Source organism: Thalassophryne amazonica, chromosome 1, assembly GCF_902500255.1.
Source record: "Thalassophryne amazonica chromosome 1, fThaAma1.1, whole genome shotgun sequence".
Lineage (NCBI taxonomy): Eukaryota > Metazoa > Chordata > Actinopteri > Batrachoidiformes > Batrachoididae > Thalassophryne > Thalassophryne amazonica.
This window is the reverse complement of record NC_047103.1, coordinates 26,356,010-26,382,844: the sequence shown is the minus strand read 5'-3', so window position 1 is coordinate 26,382,844 and position 26,835 is coordinate 26,356,010. Positions and strand designations below refer to the sequence as shown.

At 39.8% G+C, this 26,835-nt stretch overlaps 1 protein-coding gene across 1 annotated transcript in view; it reads left to right on the top strand.

Annotated features, from left to right (window-relative positions):
- Window positions 1-26,835, top strand: part of LOC117508425 (collagen alpha-1(XV) chain-like) — a 207,121-nt gene that overhangs the window by 126,730 nt on the left and 53,556 nt on the right. Inside the window, 10 exon segments of the mRNA XM_034168536.1 lie at window positions 3,690-3,764; window positions 13,118-13,210; window positions 15,855-15,984; window positions 16,821-16,864; window positions 17,701-17,892; window positions 18,009-18,035; window positions 18,347-18,409; window positions 21,129-21,209; window positions 25,432-25,479; window positions 25,754-25,879. Of these exon segments, the coding sequence (XP_034024427.1) occupies window positions 3,690-3,764; window positions 13,118-13,210; window positions 15,855-15,984; window positions 16,821-16,864; window positions 17,701-17,892; window positions 18,009-18,035; window positions 18,347-18,409; window positions 21,129-21,209; window positions 25,432-25,479; window positions 25,754-25,879 (879 nt within the window).

The window sequence follows — 26,835 nt, the reverse complement described above, 5'->3', positions numbered from 1 at the left end:
AAGTGGTCTGAGGACATTTGGGTGTGCGTCATGGAACATTCTGACAAATACCCTTTGGCAAATTTGAGCTTGTTTGGGCAATTCCACGGCTCACTTACATATGTCAAGTCAGGTGCAAATAGGACCTAAGTAAGTAAGCAAGCAGAGAAGCAAGTACATTTTGACATTTGATCCCATTGCTCTTTACATTTGCCAAAACTAGCCTGGGGTTGATCTTTGTCCACAGACCAAGTTTGGAGGAAAATGGACAAATGATGTGGGGCAAGTTAGGGAATAGACACACAGACAGACAGGCATTGCTAAGATTACAGTATGGCATTACTTTTGACAAATTCCAGTCCTGTTTCAGCACAGATCCAGTTTATCCCAGTGTTCTAACAGAATCTCTTGAGAAGTGGGCAGGACCTGTTGAGCAAGTCCTTAATTTGTTCTGGTCATGTTCTCACAAACGGGTCCAGACTCAAACCCGATGCTTGCCAGATTCACTCCATTTCTGACACAGAAGGTCATTGAGTTGAGGTCAGCATGGCAAAAGTCCAGTCCATCAGCGCTGTTCCATTTGCAGCTGGGTTTCTGAGTGCAAAACAGAAAAAAAAGGTCTGTCATGCTTATCACAAGTTTTCTCTTCATTATTACATACAAACACACTGGAGTGATATGCTTCAGTCTAATTGCTTTCTTTAAATACAACCCTTTTTCTTATCTGTTGCCAAATATTCAGAATTAGCCTTTCATCATCATTATTACACTGAAATGTCGAACACATTTCATGTTTTTTTCTGCTTTTAATTTCTTTTAAATGTGCTGCACCATGTGCCCATTTCTCCTTTTAACTGCCTTCAGTTAACAATGACCATTTAACATCAACACCACAAGTTCACCACAGCAGATCTACCAGAGTTCTACATGTTGATTTGGCACGATTTGATTGATTGATTTATTTTTAAAGCCAGATGTCGTTCCTGACACAGCTCCAAATTGTTGGAGAATGGTACGTTTGATTTTGAACTGGGAACCTCATCATTTAGAGGTAAGGGTACTAACCACTTACCTTACATAACATAAGTTAGCTAATTTTATCATTACAAACCCAACATACATTAACTACCTCCGCCAAGGTTATGTCTTCAGTCGCGTCTGTTTGTTGGTTGGTTGGATTGTTAGCAGGATTACTCAAAAAATACTCAACGGATTTCAATGAAATTTTTACCAGTAGTGTATCTTGGCCTAACTTAGAAGTCATTAAATTTTGGTAATGATCCGGAACACAATCCAGATCCAGTAATTTTTTTTAAGGATTCTTTATCATTGCAGGATAGGGCCAATTTCAACATTTTTGTATCTAACTTCATTAAGACGGGTCACAAAGGCTGAACAAAAATTAAGTTACGACACAACAATAATTTAACATTTATTTTTTTCCTCATTGAACAAACTTGTTATTAGAAAATAAAAAAAACTTGTATAGTTCATGCAGTTTCTCTTTATAAATACATTTGCTGAAGATCTAAGGGTTTAACCACTGAATCTGAAACATGACGGTTGATGCATGAAACGATGTGGAATAAGTCTCTTTGCCAAAGGGTATTCCATGTGACGTCAGTGACCCTATGGCCTTGGCGGAGGTTTGTGCTCTCTGAGTGCTTCTAGTTGGCTAATGTTATATAAAATAAAAGATAGCTTTGACTCGTTAAGATTGGCTAGTTAAACTGTAACTTGAGGCAAAAGTTAGACTACCAAAAATTGACATTCATCTGTAAACACTTGACACAATCTTAGTGTATTAAACAAGCTCGTTAACCTACTACAGTAGTAGCACGTTAGCTACTAGTGTACCCGTACTACTACAGTAGTAGTAGGCAGATGTGGGAGTAAGTCACTGTCAAGTCATCAATCTGCAAGTCCCAAGTAAAGTCTCAAGTCAGCTGTCAAACACTTGGTGGTCATTATGACTTGAATCTTGACTTGGGACTTGCTGATTCATGACTTGAGAGTGACTTGATGGTGACTTACTCCCACCTCTGGTAGTAGGTCTAGCACACTAGATGATAGACCTACATGAGTCAGTGTGATGATAGAAGTGATGCCGACAGAAAAAATGCACAGCTAAGTTTGAGACTTGGTATGGTTCACTTTAGTGGGGAAATTGTATTTAGCGTCTGAAATTGTATTACAAGATTCTTCCAGGCATGAATATGTGAATATGGGAAATATATTATAATATTTACAATTACATGTCAGGTCAATCTCCCATTGCTGATTTGTGATGCCTGATTGTCTGTTTTTGCTGCATAAAATAATCAGATACCCAATCATGTCCTGACATTGAGTGTAATCGGTGGTAAAAGCAGTATTAGTGATAAGTGGCATTATAGAATACTGGGAGCAATCTGGAAATTTTTGAACATGTTTAAAAAATCATGACATTTGATACATCATGATCCAAAACAGTGCATAGTTGGGTGTAATTTATGTAGAGAAGGGATGATATTTTGCAAAAATAGGGGCTGGTGGACATCAGGGTACAATATCCAGTAATTGGAGCCTACTGTTTTGGACTGGTAGTTGCCATGTGGCATTGCTCACTATTTGCATAAAATCGACCTAGTCTGTTTTAGCTCCACTTATCCACTTACTAACCCTAACCATAACCCAATCCTCTCCCTTCCCCTAACCATAACCCCCCAAATACCCCCCTGCATCATCCTGCATTTTGTGTACCCATTACCAAAATGCAGTGCTTTTCCTGGTGGAATTACTAATACGTAGATTAATTTATGTTTCGTGATGCCACCATGAAATGGCGTGACATAGGGTTGTGCAAAACACCCACTCTTCTTGAAAATGAATGATACTGGTCGCTTTGTCTATTGTAGCTAACTTGGCCAAAGGGAATGAGGGGAGGGGTGTGGGGGGTCCCAGCCATTCTTTTCAGCATTGTAAACAATGCCATCAGAGCACCCTGAGCTGGACAAAGTATGTATTGACACCATTTAAATGTTTTTCTGCAGTGTTTATTCTGTAAAATAAAAGTTAGCAAAAGTAAAATTGATGTCAGTATGTTTGTGAAAGGCACGTATCGGCTGATATTATTGGACAGCAGCTATATATCTTTCGGACTCTGTGATAAGGTTTTATGTTATGTGACACTGACAAATTTCTGCCACCTTTTTCAACTTATATTCACACAAGTGAACATTTTGCAATCATTTAAATCAATTGCTTTTCATTGTTGTGGTGTAATGTGCACAAAAATGACCAGAAAAGTTACATACAGCATTCTTTGTTTGTATCAAATGGTTTGGTTTCTGCATAATAAGAGCTTTTAGCTGCTGTAAAGCTGTTCTGACTTTTTGTCCTTCTTTTGCTTTCTATTCATTCCCTCCATGTCCATGTTTCTCTCCATCATCACCAATAAATTTCACAGACGGCGCTTGGTTTCATTAAAAACAGGTGTTTGTCCTCCGGCACGCACTCAGCATTAATAAAGTTGGCAAAATGAGCTCTTAGCAAGTATTTACTCTTCTTATATGGGGACAAACTCACTTTAAAAGCACCATTCTGTAATTACTATTGTGCACCTGCAGAAAGAAAAAGTGCACGCTTGTTTTTTTTCTTCTTCTTCATCTTTATCGTCTTTCTGCACTACATTCTGACACACTGTATTAACGTGGAGGTTCTGTCCCCAGGGCTCGATCCAACAGCTGGTGCTGAAGTCCGATCCCACGGCTCCAGATGACCAATGTGAGGAGGACGATCCTTATGTGAGTGAGTGAGTGAATGACTGAATGAATGAATGACTGAAAAACCTTGCCAACTTGGAAGTGTTTTGCCCTCTAATGGTGAAAATGAAGCATGACAAGAAGCTCATTTTGTTTGTATCCTACCTGCAAGTGATCTTGCGTAACAGACAAGTTAAAGGTCTAAATTTAGTGGAGATATTGTCAATTTGAGAGGAAGAACTTATTTTATTATGGGTGATGATCCAGATCAGTTTGAGGATTCAAGAGTTTTAAAGAATGTCAACTTTGGTTTCATCTGACAGATGTTGTAACACTGTCACAAAGCAGAGTTGTCAGCTCATCTTTGGAGAATGCCGTGTACGCAAAAAATCCGGTCATGTGCTGATGCCACGCTTCGCCACATCCACCGCACCATGGAACCTGGATGACAACCACCCAGGCAGATGACTGGTCCACACCCACTTCTTTTAAGTATCCATCTGTCTGCAGCAGGCAGGTGGATGATCATGATAGACTCCTTGGTCTTCTCTATCGTTTGGGGTCCTCAACACTGAGGCACCTATGTGCTGGATGACACCCAGAGAAATGTACCACATGGCCAAAATGCCATGTGGTACGTAGCTGGCATTCCCACACAATGCAAGTGATACTCATCTGACTCTCTAAGTAACCATTTATTTGACATAAAGTCATTTGTGTCAAATAAATGGCCAAAGATTCTCCCAAGAGACCCATCACCAAAGACATCCAATCAGTCCCTCAGCATCAAAGTCTAGTGGACCCCTTTGTAATATCTGAATATCTGAATGTACATCTGGATATACAGTACATCTGAATCTGAATATATGGTACATAAGGAAAGTTTTACAGCGCTTTACTTTTTACACATTTTATGTTACAGCCTTATTCCAAAATTTCCTCAAAACTCTGCACACAATACCCCATAATGACAATGTGAAAAACGTTTTTTGAGATTTCTGCAATTTTATTAAAAGTAAAAAATAAATAAATCACGTGTACATAAGTATTCACAGCCTTTGCCATGAAGCTCAATATTGAGCTCAGGTGCATTCTGTTTCCACTGATCATCTTTGAGATGTTTCTACAGCTTAACTGGAGTCCACCAGGGGTAAATTTAGGTGACTGGACATTATTTGGAAAGACACACACCTGTCTACATATAGGATCCCACAGTTGACAGTGCATGTCAGCACACAAACCAAGCATGAAGTCAAAAGAATTGTTTGTAGACCTCTGAGACAGGAGGCACAAATCTGGGGAAGGGTACAGAAACATTTCTGCTGCTTTGAAGGTCTCAATGAGCACAGTGGCTTCCATCATTCATAAATGGAAGAAGTTCAGATCCACCGGGACCCATCCTAGAGCTGGCAGCTCATCTAAACTGAGCGATCGTGGGACAAGGACCTTAATCAGGGAGGCGACCAAGAACCCGATGGCCACTCTGTCAAAGCTCCAGCATTCCCCTTTGGAGCAAGGAGAACCTTCCAGAAGGACAACCACCTCTGCAGTAATCCACCAATCAGGCCTGTATGGTAGAGTGGCCAGATGGAAACCACTCCTGAGTAAAAGTCACTTGAAGGACTCTCAGACCATGAGAAACAAAATTCTCTGGTCTGATGAGAAAAGATTGAACTCTCTGGCATGAATGTCAGGCGTCATGTTTGGAGGAAACCAGGCACCATCCCTACAGTGAAGCATGGTGGTGACAGCATCATGCTGTGGGGATATTTTTCAGCAGCAGGAACTGGGAGACTAGTCAGGATTGAGGGAAAGATGAATGCAGCAAAGTACAGAGACATCCTGGATGAAAACCTGCTCCAGAGCGCTCTTGACTTCAGACCGGGGTGATGGTTCATCTTTCATCAGGACAATGAGCACACAGCCAAGATACAGTTGTGCTCAAACGTTTACATACCCTAGCAGAATTTTTGCTTTTTTGGCCATTTTAAGAGAATATGAATGACAACACAAAACTTTGTTTCACTCATGGTTAGTGGTTGGGTGAAGCCATTTATTGTCAAACAACTGTGTTTCCTCTTTTTAAATCAAAATGACAAGAGAACTACCCAAATGGACCTGATCAAAAGTTTACATACTCCTGTTCTTAATACTGTGTATTGCCCCCTTTAACATCACTGACAGCTTGGAGTCCTTTGTGGTAGTTGTGGACGAGGCTCTCTGATGGTAAAACTGCCACTGAATATGTTTTGGACTTTATTTACATCAATTACAAAGAAATACAAACAGTATGGCACTTTATGGTAAATCTGCATGGAGTAGACAGTTCTCAAAAACTGAGTGACTGTGCAAGAAAGAGAAGAGTGAGGAAAGCCACCAAGACACCCAGACAACCCAGAAGAAGTTATAGGCTTGCGTGGCTGTGATTGGAGAAATTATGCACAGTGCAAGCTTTGCATTTTGTATCATCAGTTATCCATCTTCATGACGAAGTGGTATAGAGGAGGATTTTCTTAAAAAGAAGACCTGAAAGTTTAGCTACAAATTGTCAGAAGGTACATCTGAGATGCAAGCCTGGATTTGATCTGTTTTGGTGAAAGAAAATCCTTCTCTGCTCTACTCCACTATGAAGCTAAGAGTAGTGATACAAAATGCAAAGCTTGCACTGTGCACAATTTCTCCAGTCACAGCCACGTAAGTCCATAACTTCTCCTGGGTTCTCTGGGTGTCTTGGTGGCTTTCCTCACTCTTCTTCTTGCACAGTCACTCAGTTTTTGAGAACTCTCTACTCCATGCAGATTTACCATAGAGTGCCATATTGTTTGTATTTCTTTGTAATTGATGTAAATAAAGCCCAAAACATATTCAGTGGCAGTTTTACATCAGAGAGCCTCGTCCACAAAAGACTCCAAGCTGTCATTGATGTTAAAGGGGGCAATACACAGTATTAAGAACAGGAGTATGTAAACTTTTGACCAGATCCATTTGGGTAGTTCTCTTGTCATTTTGATTTAAAAAGAAGAAAGTTGTTTGACAATAAATGGCTTCACCCAACCACTAACCATGAGCGAAAAAAAGTTTTGTGTTGTAATTCATATTCTCTTAAAAATGGCCCCCAAAAAAAAGCAAACATTTTGCCTGGGTATGTAAACCTTTGAGCACAGCTGTATGTGTGATTTCTTTGTTTGTTTGTTTGTTTTTTTAGAAACTTGCCAAAAAAAAATCATGTTGTCATTATGGGGTGTTGAAAGTAGAATTTTGAGGGGAAAAAAATTAATTTACTCCATTTTGGAATCAGGCTGTACCATAACAAAATGTGGAAAAAGTGAAGTGCTGTAAATACTTTCCAGATGCACTATACATGTATTTTTTGTATATATATTACCTTTCATATCTACCCTGCACCAGTCCTAGAAGCTATTGCCACTGAGTTTCTTTTCCTCTAATTTCACAGTTGGCTTTTGTTGTGTTACACCACTCTTTCTTTCTCTCACTCCCACTACCGTTTGAAGGCAGATGTTAAATGTATTGCAGAACTTTTAGAGTGCCACCAATGGGTGAATAGTTGCTGTCCAAATTTAGTAAATGGTACCAGCAATATATGTTGCAAGAAAGTTGGGGGAAAAATGTGATTTACATTCATTTTGAGCAGGCTTCTCTGACCCTGCTCCTGGAGGGGGCACCTGTCCTGCATATTTTCCATGTCTATCTGCTCTAGTCAGAGCTGGTCTTAACATTGGTGTTTCCCAGCTCTTGATTGACTGAGCACACCTGGCTGAGTTAATTAACTGTGGGTGGTGTAGAGGGAGTTGCAAAACATGCCAGGCAGGTGCCCTCCAGGAGCAGGGATCGAGAGGCCTGATTTAGAGCTCTAAGACCATGTCTCCTTCACTCATTCATTCCTTCGTTAAAGAATTTGTGGAATATAGGATTCTTAGAGACAACAAATGAATATATATACTGTGATACAAACTACATATATAATGCAACTGCAAAAAAAAAAAAAAAAAGTAAAAAGTGATGCAAATTATAGGTTGAGCTAATAGGAATAATAAATGGAAGAGTTTTTTTTTTTTCACCATATTGAATGTTCGGTGTCCACCGTAAAGGCCAAACAATGCTGACATCCATTGGATTCAATGGCATTTAACATATATTACCCTATAATATGATAAGGAAGCATGGTAGATGGTGCAAACTATTCCTTTTTACAACTCTATTAACTAAACCAATAATTTGCATCACTTTTCATCAAAATTGGAGCAACTTTAATTTTTGACCCCTGTACAAACTGAAATGGACCTTTCTCACCATTTCTTTCTATTTTTACCCCATAACTCCACAGAATTCAGACATAGATGGTCCAAACTATACCTTTTTGGAACATTCTTGATCAGACAAATAATGTGGAATTAATTTCAATATCATTGGAGCATTTTTTAATTTTGACCCCTGGGTAATGCTTCAATTGCCCCCTACCTGGCCATGTACTGAAAATTCAAGTGGACACGCTGCTTTTTCAAAAGAGCAGTGTCTAAGGAGTATTTGTGCCAAATTTAGATGCTTGCATCACCATTTGAAGGATTTCTGTGTAAATATTCTCTTATGTGCTGCACTAATGTTCTCCTTGAATTGCTGGCTGTCTGAGTGGTGTCCAAAAAATGAGGTGGGCTTCATAGATAATTGGCAAAGCTTCTGGGGAAAACCTGGTCTTGTTAGGAGAGATGGCATCCATCCCACTTTGGATGGAGCAGCTCTCATTTCTAGAAATCTGGCCAATTTTCTTAAATCCTCCAAACCGTGACTATCCAGGGTTGGGACCAGGAAGCAGAGTTGTAGTCTTACACACCTCTCTGCAGCTTCTCTCCCCCTGCCATCCCCTCATTACCCCATCCCCGTAGAGACGGTGCCTGCTCCCAGACCACCAATAACCAGCAAAAATCTATTTAAGCATAAAAATTCAAAAAGAAAAAATAATATAGCACCTTCAACTGCACCACAGACTAAAACAGTTAAATGTGGTCTATTAAACATTAGGTCTCTCTCTTCTAAGTCCCTGTTAGTAAATGATATAATAATTGATCAACATATTGATTTATTCTGCCTTACAGAAACCTGGTTACAGCAGGATGAATATGTTAGTTTAAATGAGTCAACACCCCCGAGTCACACTAACTGCCAGAATGCTCGTAGCACGGGCCGAGGCGGAGGGTTAGCAGCAATCTTCCATTCCAGCTTATTAATTAATCAAAAACCCAGACAGAGCTTTAATTCATTTGAAAGCTTGACTCTTAGTCTTGTCCATCCAAATTGGAAGTCCCAAAAACCAGTTTTATGTGTTATTATCTATCGTCCACCTGGTCGTTACTGTGAGTTTCTCTGTGAATTTTCAGACCTTTTGTCTGACTTAGTGCTTAGCTCAGATGAGATAATTATAGTGGGCGATTTTAACATCCACACAGATGCTGAGAATGACAGCCTCAACACTGCATTTAATCTATTATTAGACTCAATTGGCTTTGCTCAAAATGTAAATGAGTCCACCCACCACTTTAATCATATCTTAGATCTTGTTCTGATTTATGGTATGGAAATTGAAGACTTAACAGTATTCCCTGAATCTCCCTTCTGTCTGATCATTTCTTAATAACATTTACATTTACTCTGATGGACTACCCAGCAGTGGGGAATAAGTTTCATTACACTAGAAGTCTTTCAGAAAGCGCTGTAGCTAGGTTTAAGGATATGATTCCTTCTTTATGTTCTCTAATGCCATATACCAACACAGTGCAGAGTAGCTACCTAAACTCTGTAAGTGAGATAGAGTATCTCGTCAATAGTTTTACATCCTCATTGAAGACAACTTTGGATGCTGTAGCTCCTCTGAAAAAGAGAGCTTTAAATCAGAAGTGCCTGACTCCGTGGTATAACTCACAAACTCGCAGCTTAAAGCAGATAACCCGTAAGTTGGAGAGGAAATGGCGTCTCACTAATTTAGAAGATCTTCACTTAGCCTGGAAAAAGAGTCTGTTGCTCTATAAAAAAAAGCCCTCCGTAAAGCTAGGACATCTTACTACTCATCACTAATTGAAGAAAATAAGAACAACCCCAGGTTTCTTTTCAGCACTGTAGCCAGGCTGACAAAGAGTCAGAGCTCTACTGAGCCGAGTATTCCTTTAACTTTAACTAGTAATGACTTCATGACTTTCTTTGCTAATAAAATTTTAACTATTAGAGAAAAAATTACTCATAACCATCCCAAAGATGTATCGTTATCTTTGGCTGCTTTCAGTGATGCCGGTATTTGGTTAGACTCTTTCTCTCAGATTGTTCTGTCTGAGTTATTTTCATTAGTTACTTCATCCAAACCATCAACATGTCTATTAGACCCCATTCCTACCAGGCTGCTCAAGGAAGCCCTACCATTATTTAATGCTTCGATCTTAAATATGATCAGTCTATCTTTATTAGTTGGCTATGTACCACAGGCTTTTAAGGTGGCAGTAATTAAACCATTACTTAAAAAGCCATCACTTGACCCAGCTATCTTAGCTAATTATAGGCCAATCTCCAACCTTCCTTTTCTCTCAAAAATTCTTGAAAGGGTAGTTGTAAAACAGCTAACTGATCATCTGCAGAGGAATGGTCTATTTGAAGAGTTTCAGTCAGGTTTTAGAATTCATCATAGTACAGAAACAGCATTAGTGAAGGTTACAAATGATCTTCTTATGGCCTCAGACAGTGGACTCATCTCTGTGCTTGTTCTGTTAGACCTCAGTGCTGCTTTTGATACTGTTGACCATAAAATTTTATTACAGAGATCAGAGCATGCCATAGGTATTAAAGACACTGCGCTGCGGTGGTTTGAATCATATTTATCTAATAGATTACAATTTGTTCATGTAAATGGGGAATCTTCTTCACAGACTAAGGTTAATTATGGAGTTCCACAAGGTTCTGTGGTAGGACCAATTTTATTCACTTTATACATGCTTCCCTTAGGCAGTATTATTAGACTGTATTGCTTAAATTTTCATTGTTACGCAGATGATACCCAGCTTTATCTATCCATGAAGCCAGAGGACACACACCAATTAGCTAAACTGCAGGATTGTCTTACAGACATAAAGACATGGATGACCTCTAATTTTCTGCTTTTAAACTCAGATAAAACTGAAGTTATTGTACTTGGCCCCACAAATCTTAGAAACATGGTGTCTAACCAGATCCTTACTCTGGATGGCATTACCCTGACCTCTAGTAATACTGTGAGAAATCTTGGAGTCATTTTTGATCAGGATATGTCATTCAAAGCGCATATTAAACAAATATGTAGGACTGCTTTTTTGCATTTACGCAATATCTCTAAAATTAGAAAGTTCTTGTCTCAGAGTGATGCTGAAAAACTAATTCATGCATTTATTTCCTCTAGGCTGGACTATTGTAATTCATTATTATCAGGTTGTCCTAAAAGTTCCCTGAAAAGCCTTCAGTTAATTCAAAATGCTGCAGCTAGAGTACTAACGGGGACTAGAAGGAGAGAGCATATCTCACCCATATTGGCCTCTCTTCATTGGCTTCCTGTTAATTCTAGAATAGAATTTAAAATTCTTCTTCTTACTTATAAGGTTTTGAATAATCAGGTCCCATCTTATCTTAGGGACCTCATAGTACCATATCACCCCAATAGAGCGCTTCGCTCTCAGACTGCAGGCTTACTTGTAATTCCTAGGGTTTGTAAGAGTAGAATGGGAGGCAGAGCCTTCAGCTTTCAGGCTCCTCTCCTGTGGAACCAGCTCCCAATTCAGATCAGGGAGACAGACACCCTCTCTACTTTAAAGATTAGGCTTAAAACTTTCCTTTTTGCTAAAGCTTATAGTTAGGGCTGGATCAGGTGACCCTGAACCATCCCTTAGTTATGCTGCTATAGACTTAGACTGCTGGGGGGTTCCTATGATGCATGAGTGTTTCTTTCTCTTTTTGCTCTGTATGCACCACTCTGCATTTAATCATTAGTGATTGATCTCTTCTCCCCTCCACAGCATGTCTTTTTCCTGATTCTCCCCCCTCAGCCCCAACCAGTCCCAGCAGAAGAATGCCCCTCCCTGAGCCTGGTTCTGCTGGAGGTTTCTTCCTGTTAAAAGGGAGTTTTTCCTTCCCACTGTCGCCAAGTGCTTGCTCACAGGGGGTCCTTTTGACCGTTGGGGTTTTTACGTAATTATTGTATGGCCTTGCCTTACAATATAAAGCGCCTTGGGGCAACTGTTTGTTGTGATTTGGCGCTATATAAATAAAATTGATTGAATTGATTGATTGACTAATAGCATATGTGTCAGACAGCTATCTGATTGTCCACAGTTTGTTGGCCCTTGTTGAACATATGCATGAGTACTTCATTTGGTAAAGGCGATTGGTAGGACAATGTACCTGGGATTGAGGATTAATTCTGAATGATATGAAGTGTTTACAGTACCTTAATAATGTGATGAGGAATGTAATCTGTAATGGAAGGAGCCATGCAATTAAGTCTTGAGACTCCTTTTGTCTGCACCATAGACTGTATATGCAACCTGGTCTCACGGCAAGTTGTGATTCAGCAGCACCAAATATACATTAATCTATTGGTTCGTGATATTGAGACGAAAAGCGCCTCATTTTCATCACGGCAGCACAAATTCATTGTAATTCATTCCGTGCTGGCTGCACAAAATTAAAAGTGAAGCGGGGAGGGGGTGGTGATGGTTTGAGTTGGGGACAAAGTAGGGTTAAGTTATTGTTAAGGTTAGGGGTAGGAGTAGGGTCAGTAATAGAGAGTTAAAATAAAACCCTGTCATGAAAATTCGACTCATTTTGTGACAGGAGCACAAAAAAAAACAACAAAAACTATACTATACTACTAATTTGAAAGACTGAGAGTTTATGCATCTTGTTAAAAAATGGCATTGAAGGTAACCAAGAGTTACCTAATTAGTAAAATTAACTTACAAATACTGTAGCTTTGTATTCATGCTTATGAAGGTGCACCTGTTTTACAGAATGTAGCGACAGGTGCGCCAAAACGTCCTTGTAAGATGCCTATTAACTCTTCTTTTGAGGCATTTGATGTTTAAACACTGGGATGGAAATGGTGCTTTACCCAAATGTTCTCATAACTAGACTCCTTGGGTTGTTTAAATCATAAATACAGGTTATGGGATGTTCTAACATATAGAGTGGAAACGATGGGAAGCGAGCAAACGAGGAACGCCACGTTTGGCATCTTTCTTCCTCTGAGGCTTAAACTGCTGTTTGATGCTTTTTTCTGAGGGTTTAACTCTATGCGCCTACTTGGCTTTCAATTGACACCCCCCCCCCCCCCCCCACCCCCAATTCTGGTTTCCCCTCCCTCTTCCCAGGCCTCTGGATATGGAAGCGGTGATGTCTCCTATGAAGACATTGAGAGAACAGATGAAGTGAAGAAGATTGTGGAGGAAAGAGATTACAACATAGTGCGTGTGCATGCATGCATGTGCATATATACACACACACACACACACACACACACAGGTAGAATTAAGACATAAAGGATGAGAGGAAAAAGCCGGGTTTGGCCGAACATCAGTGCACATTGGCAACTAGCCTGCAGAGGTGCGATGAGGTCGAAACGAGTGGAACTAATCCAGATAAAAGTGCGTTCATGAATTTCTTCCACAGACCACGAGGTCTGCCACAGATTGACGGAGACCGAAATGGAGAGAAAACCCATGCAGTGAGCAACAGCTGCTGACAGAAGCTCACACAAGGATCAAAGCATATAACTGTTAAAACAGAAGCAGGAAAGGTTCGCCAGACATGGCTGCATGTCAATATTATGTTCGAACTAGGAGGCACTCGGAGAGCACATCCCTCTGCCAAGGCCACATGTGTTCCAGGAAATATGTTCCAGATCAAATTCCAAATAAAATTTTTAATTTTCCAGGACATTATCCATCTGCTCACTCAGTTAAGAAATAAACAAAAACAAAACATGATTTATACTCCAAAAAATATGATTTCCAAAAACCAGATGATACTTCCTCAACCTTCACGCACTTCTGCCCAAATAAAATGACGTGACCACTCCTTCCTGTTGTAAAAAACAAATGTTATCATAATGTTCACACACTGCAAAAACAGTCCCTCTCAAAATAAGAGAAATAATCTGAAATCAAGCCAAATTGTCTTGGTCGAAGCAAAAAAATCTGCCAGTGGGGTAAGAAGAAATGACTTGGTAAGAATTCTCAAAACTGGCAAAGTGTCTAGGCACTGAATAATCAAAATGTGCCTTAAAACTAGACAGAATTCTTATTTTAAGATTAGCCTCTGTCTTAAAATAAGGAAAACAATCTTATTCCTTTTCTTGGATGATTTGAAATCCAATTCCTTTCCTTGTTACTGGTTAAATACAGCTTGATATTAGCTGGAAAAAAAACAAGAAAAAGTGAGATATATTTTCCAAAAAATAAGACTTTTTTCTTATGTAAAAAAAAGATTATTTTTCTATTTAGACAAAAAATTAAGTCAACTTTTCTTTAAACTTTTTAAACAAGTCTTTTTTTTATTTACTTTCTTTGATATCCATTTGAGCAGTGCACATTTTGTTGCTGTCACCTGAACAGTAATATAACAGTGTACCCTCATGTTTGGTTTTATATCTTGCTGGAAGTGTTGCGATTATTCCTAACCAGATTTGTGAAGTCCTCAGTCAGCTCTCTGCTATTTGAAAAATATTGATGCAGAAGAAAACCCCAAATCCAATGCATTTCAGAGATTTACTGCTGTCTCTTTGGCAGATGTGTCCATCCATCTGTCTCAAACAGGACAGCAGACTGAGGAATTTATCCGTCACTGCAGATGTTTGGGGGGGGGTAGCTGAACCCCAGCTTGGAGACATTCGTCACATGGTTTCAGTTCAGACAAGATTTCCTTCCATCTTGGAAAAATTCACTTTGCTTCATTTTTTATCTGTTGCATTACAAACAGCTTTTAATTCATTTATTTTTTGCCAGATTGTATCATAAATGGATTATTTTATTCATGTACCCTGTAAAATGCAATGAGTAGATATGTAGGTGAGTCCACCCCCTTCGGTTTAGTAACACAATAAGTCTAAAACAACAGCTTGTATCAATTTGTACATCTCCAAATTACACTCAACAAAAATATAAATGCAACACTTTTGGTTTTGCTCCCATTTTGTATGAGATGAACTCAAAGATCTAAAACTTTTTCCACATACACATTATCACCATTTCCCTCAAATATTGTTCACAAACCTGTCTAAATCTGTGATAGTGAGCACTTCTCCTTTGCTGAGATAATCCATCCCACCTCACAGGTGTGCCATATCAAGATGCTGATTAGACACCATGATTAGTGCACAGGTGTGCCTTAGACTGCCCACAATAAAAGGCCACTCTGAAAGGTGCAGTTTTATCACACAGCACAATGCCACAGATGTCGCAAGATTTGAGGGAGCATGCAATTGGCATGCTGACAGCAGGAATGTCAACCAGAGCTGTTGCTCGTGTATTGAATGTTCATTTCTCTACCATAAGCCGTCTCCAAAGGCGTTTCAGAGAATTTGGCAGTACATCCAACCAGCCAAACAACCACAGACCACGTGTAACCGCACCAGCCCAGGACCTCCACATCCAGCATGTTCACCTCCAAGATCATCTGAGACCAGCCACTCGGACAGCTGCTGGAACAATCGGTTTGCATAACCAAAGAATTTCTGCACAAACTGTCAGAAACCGTCTCAGGGAAGCTCATTTGCATGCTCATCGTCCTCATCGGGGTCTCGACCTGACTCCAGTTCGTCGTCGTAACCGACTTGAGTGGACAAATGCCGTAAATGATATCAGGTTGCCGCTAATACTCTTCTATCTTGTAAACATACGGAACATTTATGGAAGAAATATAATAACATAAGGCCATGTGACACACATCAGATACACACAAACCTTCTGGCTTTTGTAGGATGTGGGGGTTAGTTTGCTGTTTCATGGAAAAAAGAAAATTCTAAATATTTTAGTGTGATATTTAACTTCCATTTTGTTTTTTTGTTTTTTTTTGGTGACATTACATATGACACTACTTATTTTTCAACAGCCGTTTCCAGAGCTGGATCCCACTCACAGCACCCCAGTCCAGGCTCCACCCACTGAGACATCACTAGCCAATGAGCAGCAGGAGGAAGAGGAGACCTCTGGACAGGAGATGGAGAGCACCACAGTTGGAGGTATTTAAAAAAAAATGTGAAGAAAAAATATCAATCTCAGTGACACATGTGCAGAAGTATTTATTTGTGATGTGCTGTTCCTAATGCATGAGAAACTTTCCATGGACTTCACGTACTCTTATTCTCATATTACCGTGCTGAATTTCTTACTTCTACAGGTCAAAGGTTCAGTGTTTGGAGGTTGTAGTTTCTTTGAGCTATTTTTACAAATAGCCAGCAGATGGCGCGCTCACGCACATACACACACACACACACACACACACACACACAGACAACACTACAGTGATACAGGAGTACATCTTGTTCTTTTTTTTAAAGATTGTCACACTAATTAAAAGTGAGTTCACATAATTGTAAAATTAAATCTTTTTTCTTTTTAAACATTGTCACACTAAATTAAATTGAAGTCTCATAATAATTGTAAAATTATTTTTTTTTTCTTTTAAACATTGTCACACTAAACCAAAGTGAAGTTGCATAATAATTGTAAAATTTAATCTTTTTTTCTTTTTAAACATTGTCACACTAAATCAAAGTGAAGTCACAATAATTGTAAAATTAAATCTTTTTTCTTTTTAAACATTGTCACACTAAATTAAATTGAAGTCTCATAATAATTGTAAAATTATTTTTTTTTCTTTTAAACATTGTCACACTAAACCAAAGTGAAGTTGCATAATAATTGTAAAATTTAATCTTTTTTTCTTTTTAAACATTGTCACACTAAATCAAAGTGAAGTCACATACTGTAATTGTAAAAATAAATCCACTTTCACTAATTATCTTAACACAATACAAAGTTATTTTTGCTGAATGTGTACTTTCCTGTGTTACAGTCAGATCATCTTACACAGTGACTCCGACCTCCATACCTCACACCGTAAGTTATGATTTCCTCTATAATGGGGACACACAACATCAACTTTTGAATAAGCTTACAAAGTGTGATATAAAAATGTGTATTCAATATTAATGTTCTATTTTTTTATCTGTTTCTTATCCTGTTTTATTGGTTGTTGTCAATCTGATTTACTTTGGATTTTATTTTGTGCAACAGTTTGTATGCATATGAAAGTGTATTATTATTATTATTATTATTATTTTATTATATTATGATAATGTTGTTGTGTAACAGTACCCACGGACATGAAGACAGTAAGTGCTACAGCATCTGACATTTGTCCCCTGTTCTGTAATCCACCTCCATGCGGCACCGAAGCGGGTTGAAACTCAAATTCCTTGACCTTTGCCCAAATGAATTCTTTAGGGGCAATTTTGGGGTTAACCTTCCCTGACCTACCACGTTTGGTAGAAATCATCAAAAGTACTGGGAGGAGAAAGCCAACAAACATAACCTTGACCTTTTGCAAATTCCATTTTGTGCCATGTTTGGTGCCAACTGGAGTTTATTTCTGTGCCAAATGTCGTAGAAGTCTAAGTCGAGCCATTTTAAGAGTAAATATTCTGCACAGCACAAGATTTTCTACATGCACAGTTGTAGAATTGTGGGACTTGAAGATTAACATGACAACCAAACCATATGTATGTGACTGTAAAAGGTGAATTAAAGCTGACTTTATACGTTGTCAAGCCATTTAACTCTGTCATGTAAAGTATATTGTTTCTAATCCTGTTTCTCTCTCTAATCAGCGCTGGTTGAACTGAAATTTCCTTCTGCGTGTGTCAGTGAATAAATATTTGTTTATCTGTCTGTAGGCCTCTCCAGGACAGAAAGGAGAGCCTGGGGAGCCAGGTCCAGCTGGTCCCCCTGGACCTCCTGGACGTCCAGGACAAGTGTCAGAAAAGTGGAGGGCTTCTGGAGAGGACAGTGAGCCTGGACCTCGTGGTCCCCAAGGACAACCAGGATCTCCAGGAATCCCTGGAGCTCCAGGAAAAAATGGTCTACCTGTAAGTTTTGTTCTGTTAAATAACATATCTACTATTTTCAGCACATTATGATCTCAGGTCTTTGCTTCAGGTCAAAACATACATTTAACAATGGCTCTGTGTGTGTTTCCTCTAAGGGAAGAAAAGGTGACCCCGGTGATCCAGTAAGTCAGGCGTTCATTGATTCGTTAGTTTTTATGACAGTCGTATTTTGGGCGTCTCTGAGGAAACTGTTGCTGTGATGCATTTCCAGTTTATGTTATTTTAGCTGTTTGATGTATCATATTAGAGTTATTTATACAGTGATATCCAGCAAAATAATCTGTCAATATCCCAATACTTTCAGACCAAGTGTATTTTCACTACAGTAGTGTAGAGTTTTGACACAAAACTGGAGTCAAACACCTGGCAACAAAGATTCATAATTTTATATATTCTCTGTTATCTGACCACAGCTCTGGTTTGTTGTCCCCAGGGAGTGACAGGGCCTCCGGGATTCCCAGGGCTTGGTGGAGAACCTGGACTGAAAGGTCAAAAGGTACCTTATAAAGTTTTCATTACCTCCGCCAAGGAGGTTATGTTTTTGGTCGCGTTTGTTTGTTTGTTTGTTTGTCTGTCTGTCAGCAGGATAACTCAAAAAGTTTTGAACGGATTTTGATGAAATTTTGTGGAGTGGTTGGAAATGACAAGAGGAACAAGTGATTACATTTTAGTGGTGATCCGGATCACGATCCGGATCCCGATGCTAACGCGTTAGCATGTCTATGGCATTTTCAATGTTAAAAGTTAGCATTAAGCAGTTGCAGCTGCCATCACGTTCGGGTGCATTTGTTTTCAAATTGTAATATTTCTTAAATTTATTTTTGTTTATATATTAATAATCTAATGATTATTATATACAATTTTAGAGAAAAAGACAAAAAGAAATAGATCACTGTGCCAAGGAGGGAATCTCTTTAGGGTCAGTGACCCTATGGCCTTGTTTAGAGAAGTGTTTCGTAAATGTTAAAAAATTCATATATTTGCAGTTTAGTTGAATAATAAATTGAATTTTGTTTCTTATTTGTTTTTGTCTATAAGCACATGCAATATCAATATCAGTGCTCAGATGACAGCAGCTTCTGGGAAAGGTGCAAGTTGCAATAAACTGTGATGCCAAGCGCTAAGGATACATGCTATCCAGTCACAGCAGATGAAACTTTTTTTTACTACTGAGCAAACATCATTTTTAGACTTTTTTAGGTTCAGTGATTGTACGGCGTGTAGATGTTATGGCGTCAGTGACCCCATGGCCTTGGCAGAGGTTTGCACTCTCTGAGTGCTTCTAGTTTAAATTTCCAGTTATTAATGTATATGGCTGATGTCATAATCTGTGTAAAAGGCTACAGTGTGGAATTAATTCACTTCAGTAACAAGCAGTGGTGGCCTTGGTGGCCATCAGATCGAGGCTTTAGAAATGAAATAAGCTGACAAACAAGTCTATTTCATCCTACACGTAATAGTGAGCAAGAGAGAGAGAGAGAGAGAGAGAGAGAGAGAGAGAGAGACAGAAAGAAGTGTCTGCTTGCGCGATATATGTGCAAAATCCTTTCTGTAGGATTATGTTGATTTATGACTGTTATGAGTTTTAGAACACAACCGCTGTGAATTAATTAGTATGTGTCTTTCTCATCGTTGAGATTCACTACATAGCTTAACCATGTCCCTCGTTCACTTTTTTTAAATCATGGTATATCTATTCTGCTGGCTTGTGTGGAGATCTGACAGTGATTGTTTGAGATTTAGAACATAACCACTTTAGCAATCAGAAAATAGCAGTTTGTTTGTGTTTGTTTGTGACCTCTGAGTGGAAGCACTCAGAGGTCACAAAAATGGACATAGAGAAGACTTGTGACCTTGCCAGAAAGAAGTGTCAGCATCGATTAATAGTCGCTGGTCCTCTCTCCTACCGGGGTACTGATGAGACATTTAGCAGGCTGACATCATTAAATCAGTGGCTGGTGCAATTTTGTAGATAGCAAGGCTTTAGCTTTATTGATAACTGGCCTTCGTTCTGGGGCAGCCGTGGCTTGCTGATGCCAGATGGCCTCCACCCTACTGGGGAAGGCGCAGCCATCTTGTCTGCAAACATAGATAGCGCTCTACAGGGAGGGTAACATTAGGAATTTACAGCAGGCCACGGAGCGGGTGATTAGAGACCCTGCAAGGCTTATGACAAATGTTGGTGTGGAATCCATTATCTTAGCAGGGAAATTAGTGCAGAAAATCCACTATGGTGATAGTGCAGTTCATCTGCCAGGGAGGGAAATTCAACAAGTTGAGACTATGGCCTGCTTCTGTAGACGTGTCCATAAAAATCATAAAGGGATATATATATATATATATATATATATATATATATATATATATATATATATATATATATATATATATATATATATATATATATATATATATATATATATATATATGAAGCTTAGGGCTAGGGGCCGGCGATCACCTCAGTATTTCTTCTGTTTTTCTTGTTGATTAATGCTGGTAAATTATACAGTATTTTTTGTCTTTCTGATGCTTGGTTCTGTTTTTTCTCTCTGTTTAAGGTGCAGCTCCATCCAGAGATGGGAGTTGTATTTGTGTTGGCGACCCTCCTGTTCTGTGCACCAACAGCATTTCTTGTATATTCGTCCATGAATTGTTCTGTGAATTGTTCTGTAATTTATGTCTGTAGCATGGCCCAAGCAGAGGGTCACCCCTTTGATTCTGGTCTACTTGAGGTTTCTTCCTCAGAGGGAGTTTTTCCTTACCACTGTTGCTCTGGGAGTTGGTAAGGTTACACCTTACCTGTGTAAAGCGCCTTGAGGCAACTCTATTGTAATTTGGCGCTATATAAATGAAAATAAATTGAAATTGAAATTGTTCCTCTGATTTCTGTTTGGGAAAGGTCTGTCTCACTGAAAACCACACCTGCTCTGAATCCACCATCAATACAGCATCCACTGTCCATCCAGCATGGGATATTACATAGTCAAAGCATAGTTGGTTTTTCAGTTGATCTGGTCCATGAAAGGTCACCAGATTGGCAAGAGTGTGTCCTCACTACATGTCCTTTTCATTTATTGTTCTATCAGTCTATCTGTCGATCAATCCACAGACAGCATCTTAGAGCGTACATCTCAAGACTATTCCAAAGGTTTGGAATTATGTTAATCACATGATGTACAAATGAAAAGATCAGTTTCCTTTGGTGTTTTCCTCAGGGTGATCCTGGTGTTGGTCTGCCAGGTCTTCCAGGCCCTCCTGGACCTCCAGGCCAATCCAGCAAGACTCCATTGTTCTTGGTAGGTTATTAAATAGCATGTTTTTTGATCTTCCTTGACATCTTCACAAAAAGTTGCGCTCTCCTTAAAAGTTCAACAATTAAAGCTACAGTGTATAAGATTTACAAATTTTTTATTATCAGCAATAAATTCTTGCATTTATAAACATTTGTTTTTTAGTGTACATACCCTCACCAAGAATCAAAGTATTTTCATAAGCTTAGAATGAGGCCTTCATATATATATATATATATATATATATATATATATATATATATACACAAGGTCTGTTAGAAAACTATCCAACCTTTTTATTTTTTTCAAAAACCATATGGATTTGAATCACGTGTGATTGCATCAGCCAAGCTTGAACCTTCTTGCGCATGCGTGAGTTTTTTCACGCCTGTCGGCTGCGTCATTCGCCTGTGAGCAGGCTTTGAGTGAGCAGTGGTCCACCCCTCTCGTCGGATTTTTATTGCGAATAAATGTCTGAACGATTTGGAGCTTTGCTGCATCAATTTTTTCCAGAAACTGTGAGAGACCTCCAGGTGGACACCATTTGGAAAATTCATATGGCTTTCAGGGATGATTTTATGGGGATTACACAGATTAAGGAGTGCTCCAGCCGGTTTAAAGACCGCCCACAGCATCTGAGAGCGTGGCGCACTCTGAGCGCCGATCGACAGACTGAATCCCCGCTGAAACAACTAGATCATTTCCAACGTGAAGGCTTTGTTGATCCAGGACGTCATCACGGAGTTGCTTTGCGCCATGCGGCTCCTCTTTCCACGACAAAAACTCCTGTAACAGTGGAATGTGCCGTTCATTTCTAAACTGGACGCTGTGTTGATCCGGGACGTCGTCTGACTAGCACAGAAATTGCGGAAGACGTGGACATCAGCACTTTTTCGGCACATTGAGACAGACGTGCGGAGGAATTCCGCCCGTCGGAACGTTTCCGCATGGCGCAAAGCAACGCCGTGATGAAGCCTCACAGGACATGTTGGGGCATGTCCAGCTCATGCTCAATTTCTCGGATAATCACACGAATGAAAAGCAACCGAAACCGTCTGAGCCATCTGAAAGCCGTCCTGTGAGACCAACACGGAGGTGGTTTTGTGCCGCGCCATGAGCGGCACGGTGGTGCATCCCTCCACTCCTCTTTCCATGAAAAAAACTCCTGTAACAGTGGAATGTGCCGAAAAAGTGCTGATGTCCACGCCTTCTGCCTTTTTTTGTGGAAGTCAGACGATGTCCCAGATCAACAAAGCCTTCACGTTGGAAATGATCTGGTTGTTTCAGCGGGGTGTCAGTCTGTCGATCGGCGCTGGGAGTGCGCCTCGCTCTCAGATGCTGTGGGCGGTCTTTAAACCGGCTGGAGCACTCCTTAATCTGTGTAATCCCCATAAAATAGTCGCTGAAAGCCATATGAATTTTCCGAATGGTGTCCACCTGGAGGTCTCTCACAGTTTCTGGAAACATTTGATGCAGCAAAGCTCCAAATCGTTCAGACATTTATTCGCAATAAAAATCTGAAAAGAGGGGTGGACCACTGCTCACACAAAGCCTGCTCACAGGCGAATGACGCAACCGACAAGCGTGAAAAAACTCACACATGCGCACGAAGGTTCAAGCTTGGCTGATGCAATCACACGTGATTCAAATCCATATGGTTTTTGCAAAAAATAAAAAGGTTGGATACTTTTCTAACAGACCTCGTATATATATTAGATGTCTTAAAAATGTACCCAAAAAGTTTTGACAGCTCAGAAAAACCAATCAATATTACCAGACATTTTCTGCATGACCTTGTGGCAGAAGCATCTAATTTGTCTCCTCAATGCACAGTTTTTAGTTCAGTCTTTCCTTTTTGATGTTTTAACCCTTTATCTTTTACAGCACATGATTAATGTAACCTCCTCGACTGAAGTCGAGAAAACCACTTAGCAAATTCAAGACTCCTTGCCATTTTCTGGGGAGTTGGTTCACTTTGAGAAGGATTTTTTTGTATGGAAAGAGATGCAAGTTAGCCGTGAGGATGCACTGCACTGAACTTGATGATTTTAGTTCTCTGAATTAGGGTCAATTGTGGCATTTTTCCAGGACTTGAATTGTTTCTGTAATTTATGTTTGTAGCATGGCCCAAGCAGAGGGTCACCCCTTTGAGTCTAGTCTGCTGGAGGCTTCTTCCTCAGAGGGAGTTTTTCCTTACCACTGTTGCTCTGGGGGTTGGTAAGGTTAGACCTTACCTGTGTGAAGCGCCTTGAGGCAACTCTGTTGTGATTTGGCGCTATATAAAGGAAAATAAATTGAAATTGAAATTCAATGTCTTGCAGAACAAACTTTAGGTTTTCCTGAAATAAGATAAACACCATTATTTCCCAGTAAAACCATTTCCTGGTATTCATATTTCAGAGTACTTTTGGGTACATTTTTTGAGACACCCTACAACCCCAATTTTAATGACGTTGGGGCGTTGTGTAAAATGTAAATAAAAACAGAATACAATGATTTGCAAAAGCTCTTCAACCTATATTCATTTGAATACACCACAAAGACAAGATATTTAATGTTCAAACTGATAAACTTTAGTGTTTTTGTGCAAATATTTGCTCATTTTGAAATGGATGCCTGCAACACATTTCAAAAAAGCTGGGACAGTGGCATGTTTACCACTGTGTTGCATCACCTTTCCTTCTAACAAAAACACTCAAATAAGCATTTGGGAACTGAGGACATGAATTGTGTCATGATTGGGTATAAAAGGATCATCCCCAAAAGGCTCACCCGTTCGCAAGCAAAGATGGGGTGAGGATCACCACTTTGTGAAAACTGCGTGGAAAAAATTAGTCCAACAGTTTAAGAATAATGTTTCTCAATGTTCAATTGCAAGGAATTTAGGGATTCCATCATCTACTGTCCATAATATAATCAGAAGATTCAGAGAATCTGAAGAACTTCCTACACTTAAGCGGCAAGGCCAAAAACCAACACTGAGTGCCCGTGACCTTCGATCCCTCAGGCGGCACTGCATTAATAACTGACATCATTGTGTAAAGGATCTTACCGCGTGGGCTCAGGAACACTTCAAAAAAACATTGTCAGTTAACACAGTTCGTCGCTACATCTACAAGTGCAAGTTAAAACTCTACCATGCAAAGCAAAGGCCATACATCAACAACATCCAGAAATGCCACCGCCTTCTCTAGGCCTGAGCTCATTTGAAATGGATAGAGGCAAAGTGGAAAAGTGTGCTGTGGTCTGATGAGTCCACATTTCAAATCATGGACATTGTGTCCTCCTGACAAAAGAGAAAAAAGACCATCCATATTGTTACCAGCGTTAAGTTAAAAAGCCAGCATTTGTGATGGCATGGGGGTGTGTAAGTTGCCCATGCAATGGCAACCATCAGTGTTGAAAGGTCCATCCAAGTTTTCGAGGAACACTTGCTGCCATCCAAGCAACGTCTTTTTCAGGGACGTCCCTACTTATTTCAGCAACACAGTGCCAAGCCACATTCTGCACGTGTTACAACAGCGTGGCTTCGTAGTAAAAGAGTGCGGGTACTCGACTGGCCTGCCTGCAGTCCAGACCTGTCACCCATTGAAAATGTGTGGCGCATTATGAAGCGCAAAATATGACAACAGAGACCGCGGAATGTTGAACAACTGAAGTCGTACATCAAGCAAGAATGGGAAAGAATTCCACCTCCAAAGCTTCAACAATTAGTGTCCTCAGATCCTAAATGTTTATTGAGTGTTGTTAGAAGGAAAGGTGATGTAACACAGTGGTAAACATACCACTGACCCAACTTTTTTGAAATGTGTTGCAGGCATCACATCACAAGTTTATCAGTTTGAACATCTTGTCTTTGTGGTGTATTCAATTGAATATAGGTTGAAGAGGATTTGCAAATCATTGTTTTCTATTTTATTTACATTTTACACAATGTCCCAACTTCATTGGAATTGGGGTTGTGTGTGTGTGTGTGTGTATATATATATATGTGTGTGTGTGTGTGTGTGTTGCAATATGGTGGCCCATGTCTCCATAAGGCAACTTGCAACTTTACCACCAGATGACACTAAATCTCACCAACTGTAGCTTTAAGTCAGACTGATCCAGTGAATATCAATTACATAAAATAGCTGCCTGGTGGTTTCTAATGAACAGATCTACAAGTATTTGATTGAAAGAGTTTGTTGACTGATAAATGTGATGTGATCTTGTATGTTTCCACCAGGAGGGTTCTGGATTTGATGACTTTGACAGCGATTCAGAGTTTATTCGAGTAAGTGATTTCAAGAAAATCATGAAATTTCTCTTTGTGCTTTGATATTAGCTAAAATTTTCCATCACATTGTTTAAATTTCCTTTACCGTGACGTTTCATAATGTCTGTCCTGTGTGAGTTGTTCTTTAAGTATGTTAGTGATTTTATTGGATGACTTGATCGCTGTTAGGTTCTCCTCAGTAATGGGGGTCTGTCCCATGATTATAACCAGGAGTCCGAAACCCTTCTATCCCCTTTTTTTGTGGCTGAGTTGTCTTGTGCTGTTTCATTAGGGGCCTCCCGGTCCTCCAGGTCCCCCAGGACCACCAGGACCCCCACCTGAAGATGTCTTTCCCGGTCCGCCTGGGGCCCCTGGGAGAAACGGGAAGGATGGCATCAAGGGCGAACCCGGCCTTCCTGTAAGCTAAGTCAAATGTTGATGTTCATAATGTTTCATGCAGAGTTCATAAACTAAATGCAAATTAATTGGGACAAGTGGTTTGTGGAGTTCTAAATACAATGTGTGTAAATATATATATATATATATATATATATATATATATATATATATATATATATATATATATATATATATATTAGAGGGCTGTCAATAAAGTAAGGGTCCTTTTTATTTTTTTTCAAAAACTATATGGATTTCATTCATATGTTTTTACGTCAGACATGCTTGAACCCTCGTGTGCATGCGTGAGTTTTTCCACGCCTGTCGGTGACGTCATTCGCCTGTGAGCACTCCTTGTGGGAGGAGTCGTCCAGCCCCTCGTCGGAATTCCTTTGTCTGAGAAGTTGTTGAGAGACTGGCGCGTTGTTTGATCAAAATTTTTTCTAAACCTGTGAGACACATCGAAGTGGACACGGTTCGAAAAATTAAGCTGGTTTTCAGTGAAAATTTTAACGGCTGATGAGAGATTTTGAGGTGATTCTGTCGCTTTAAGGACTTCCCACGGTGCGAGACGTCACGCAGCGCTCTCAGCCGCCGTCGTCAGCCTGTTTCAAGCTGAAAATCTCCACATTTCAGGCTCTATTGATCCAGGACGTCGTGAGAGAACAGAGAAGTTTCAGAAGAAGTCGGTTTCAGCATTTTATCCGGATATTCCACTGTTAAAGGAGATTTTTTTAATGAAAGACGTGCGGACGGGTCCGCGCGTCGGGACGCAGCCGCCGCGATGCTCCGCCACAGGAAAAACACCTCTGTTGAAAGCCTTAAGGACAAGTTGGAACATGTCCTGCCTGTTAAACAATTTCTCATATACTCACTCCACTGAAAGCCATCAAAAGCCGCCTGGATTTTACAAATGGTTATCAACACGGAGGTGTTTTTCCTGTGCCGCCGCACCGCGCCGGCTGCATCCCGACG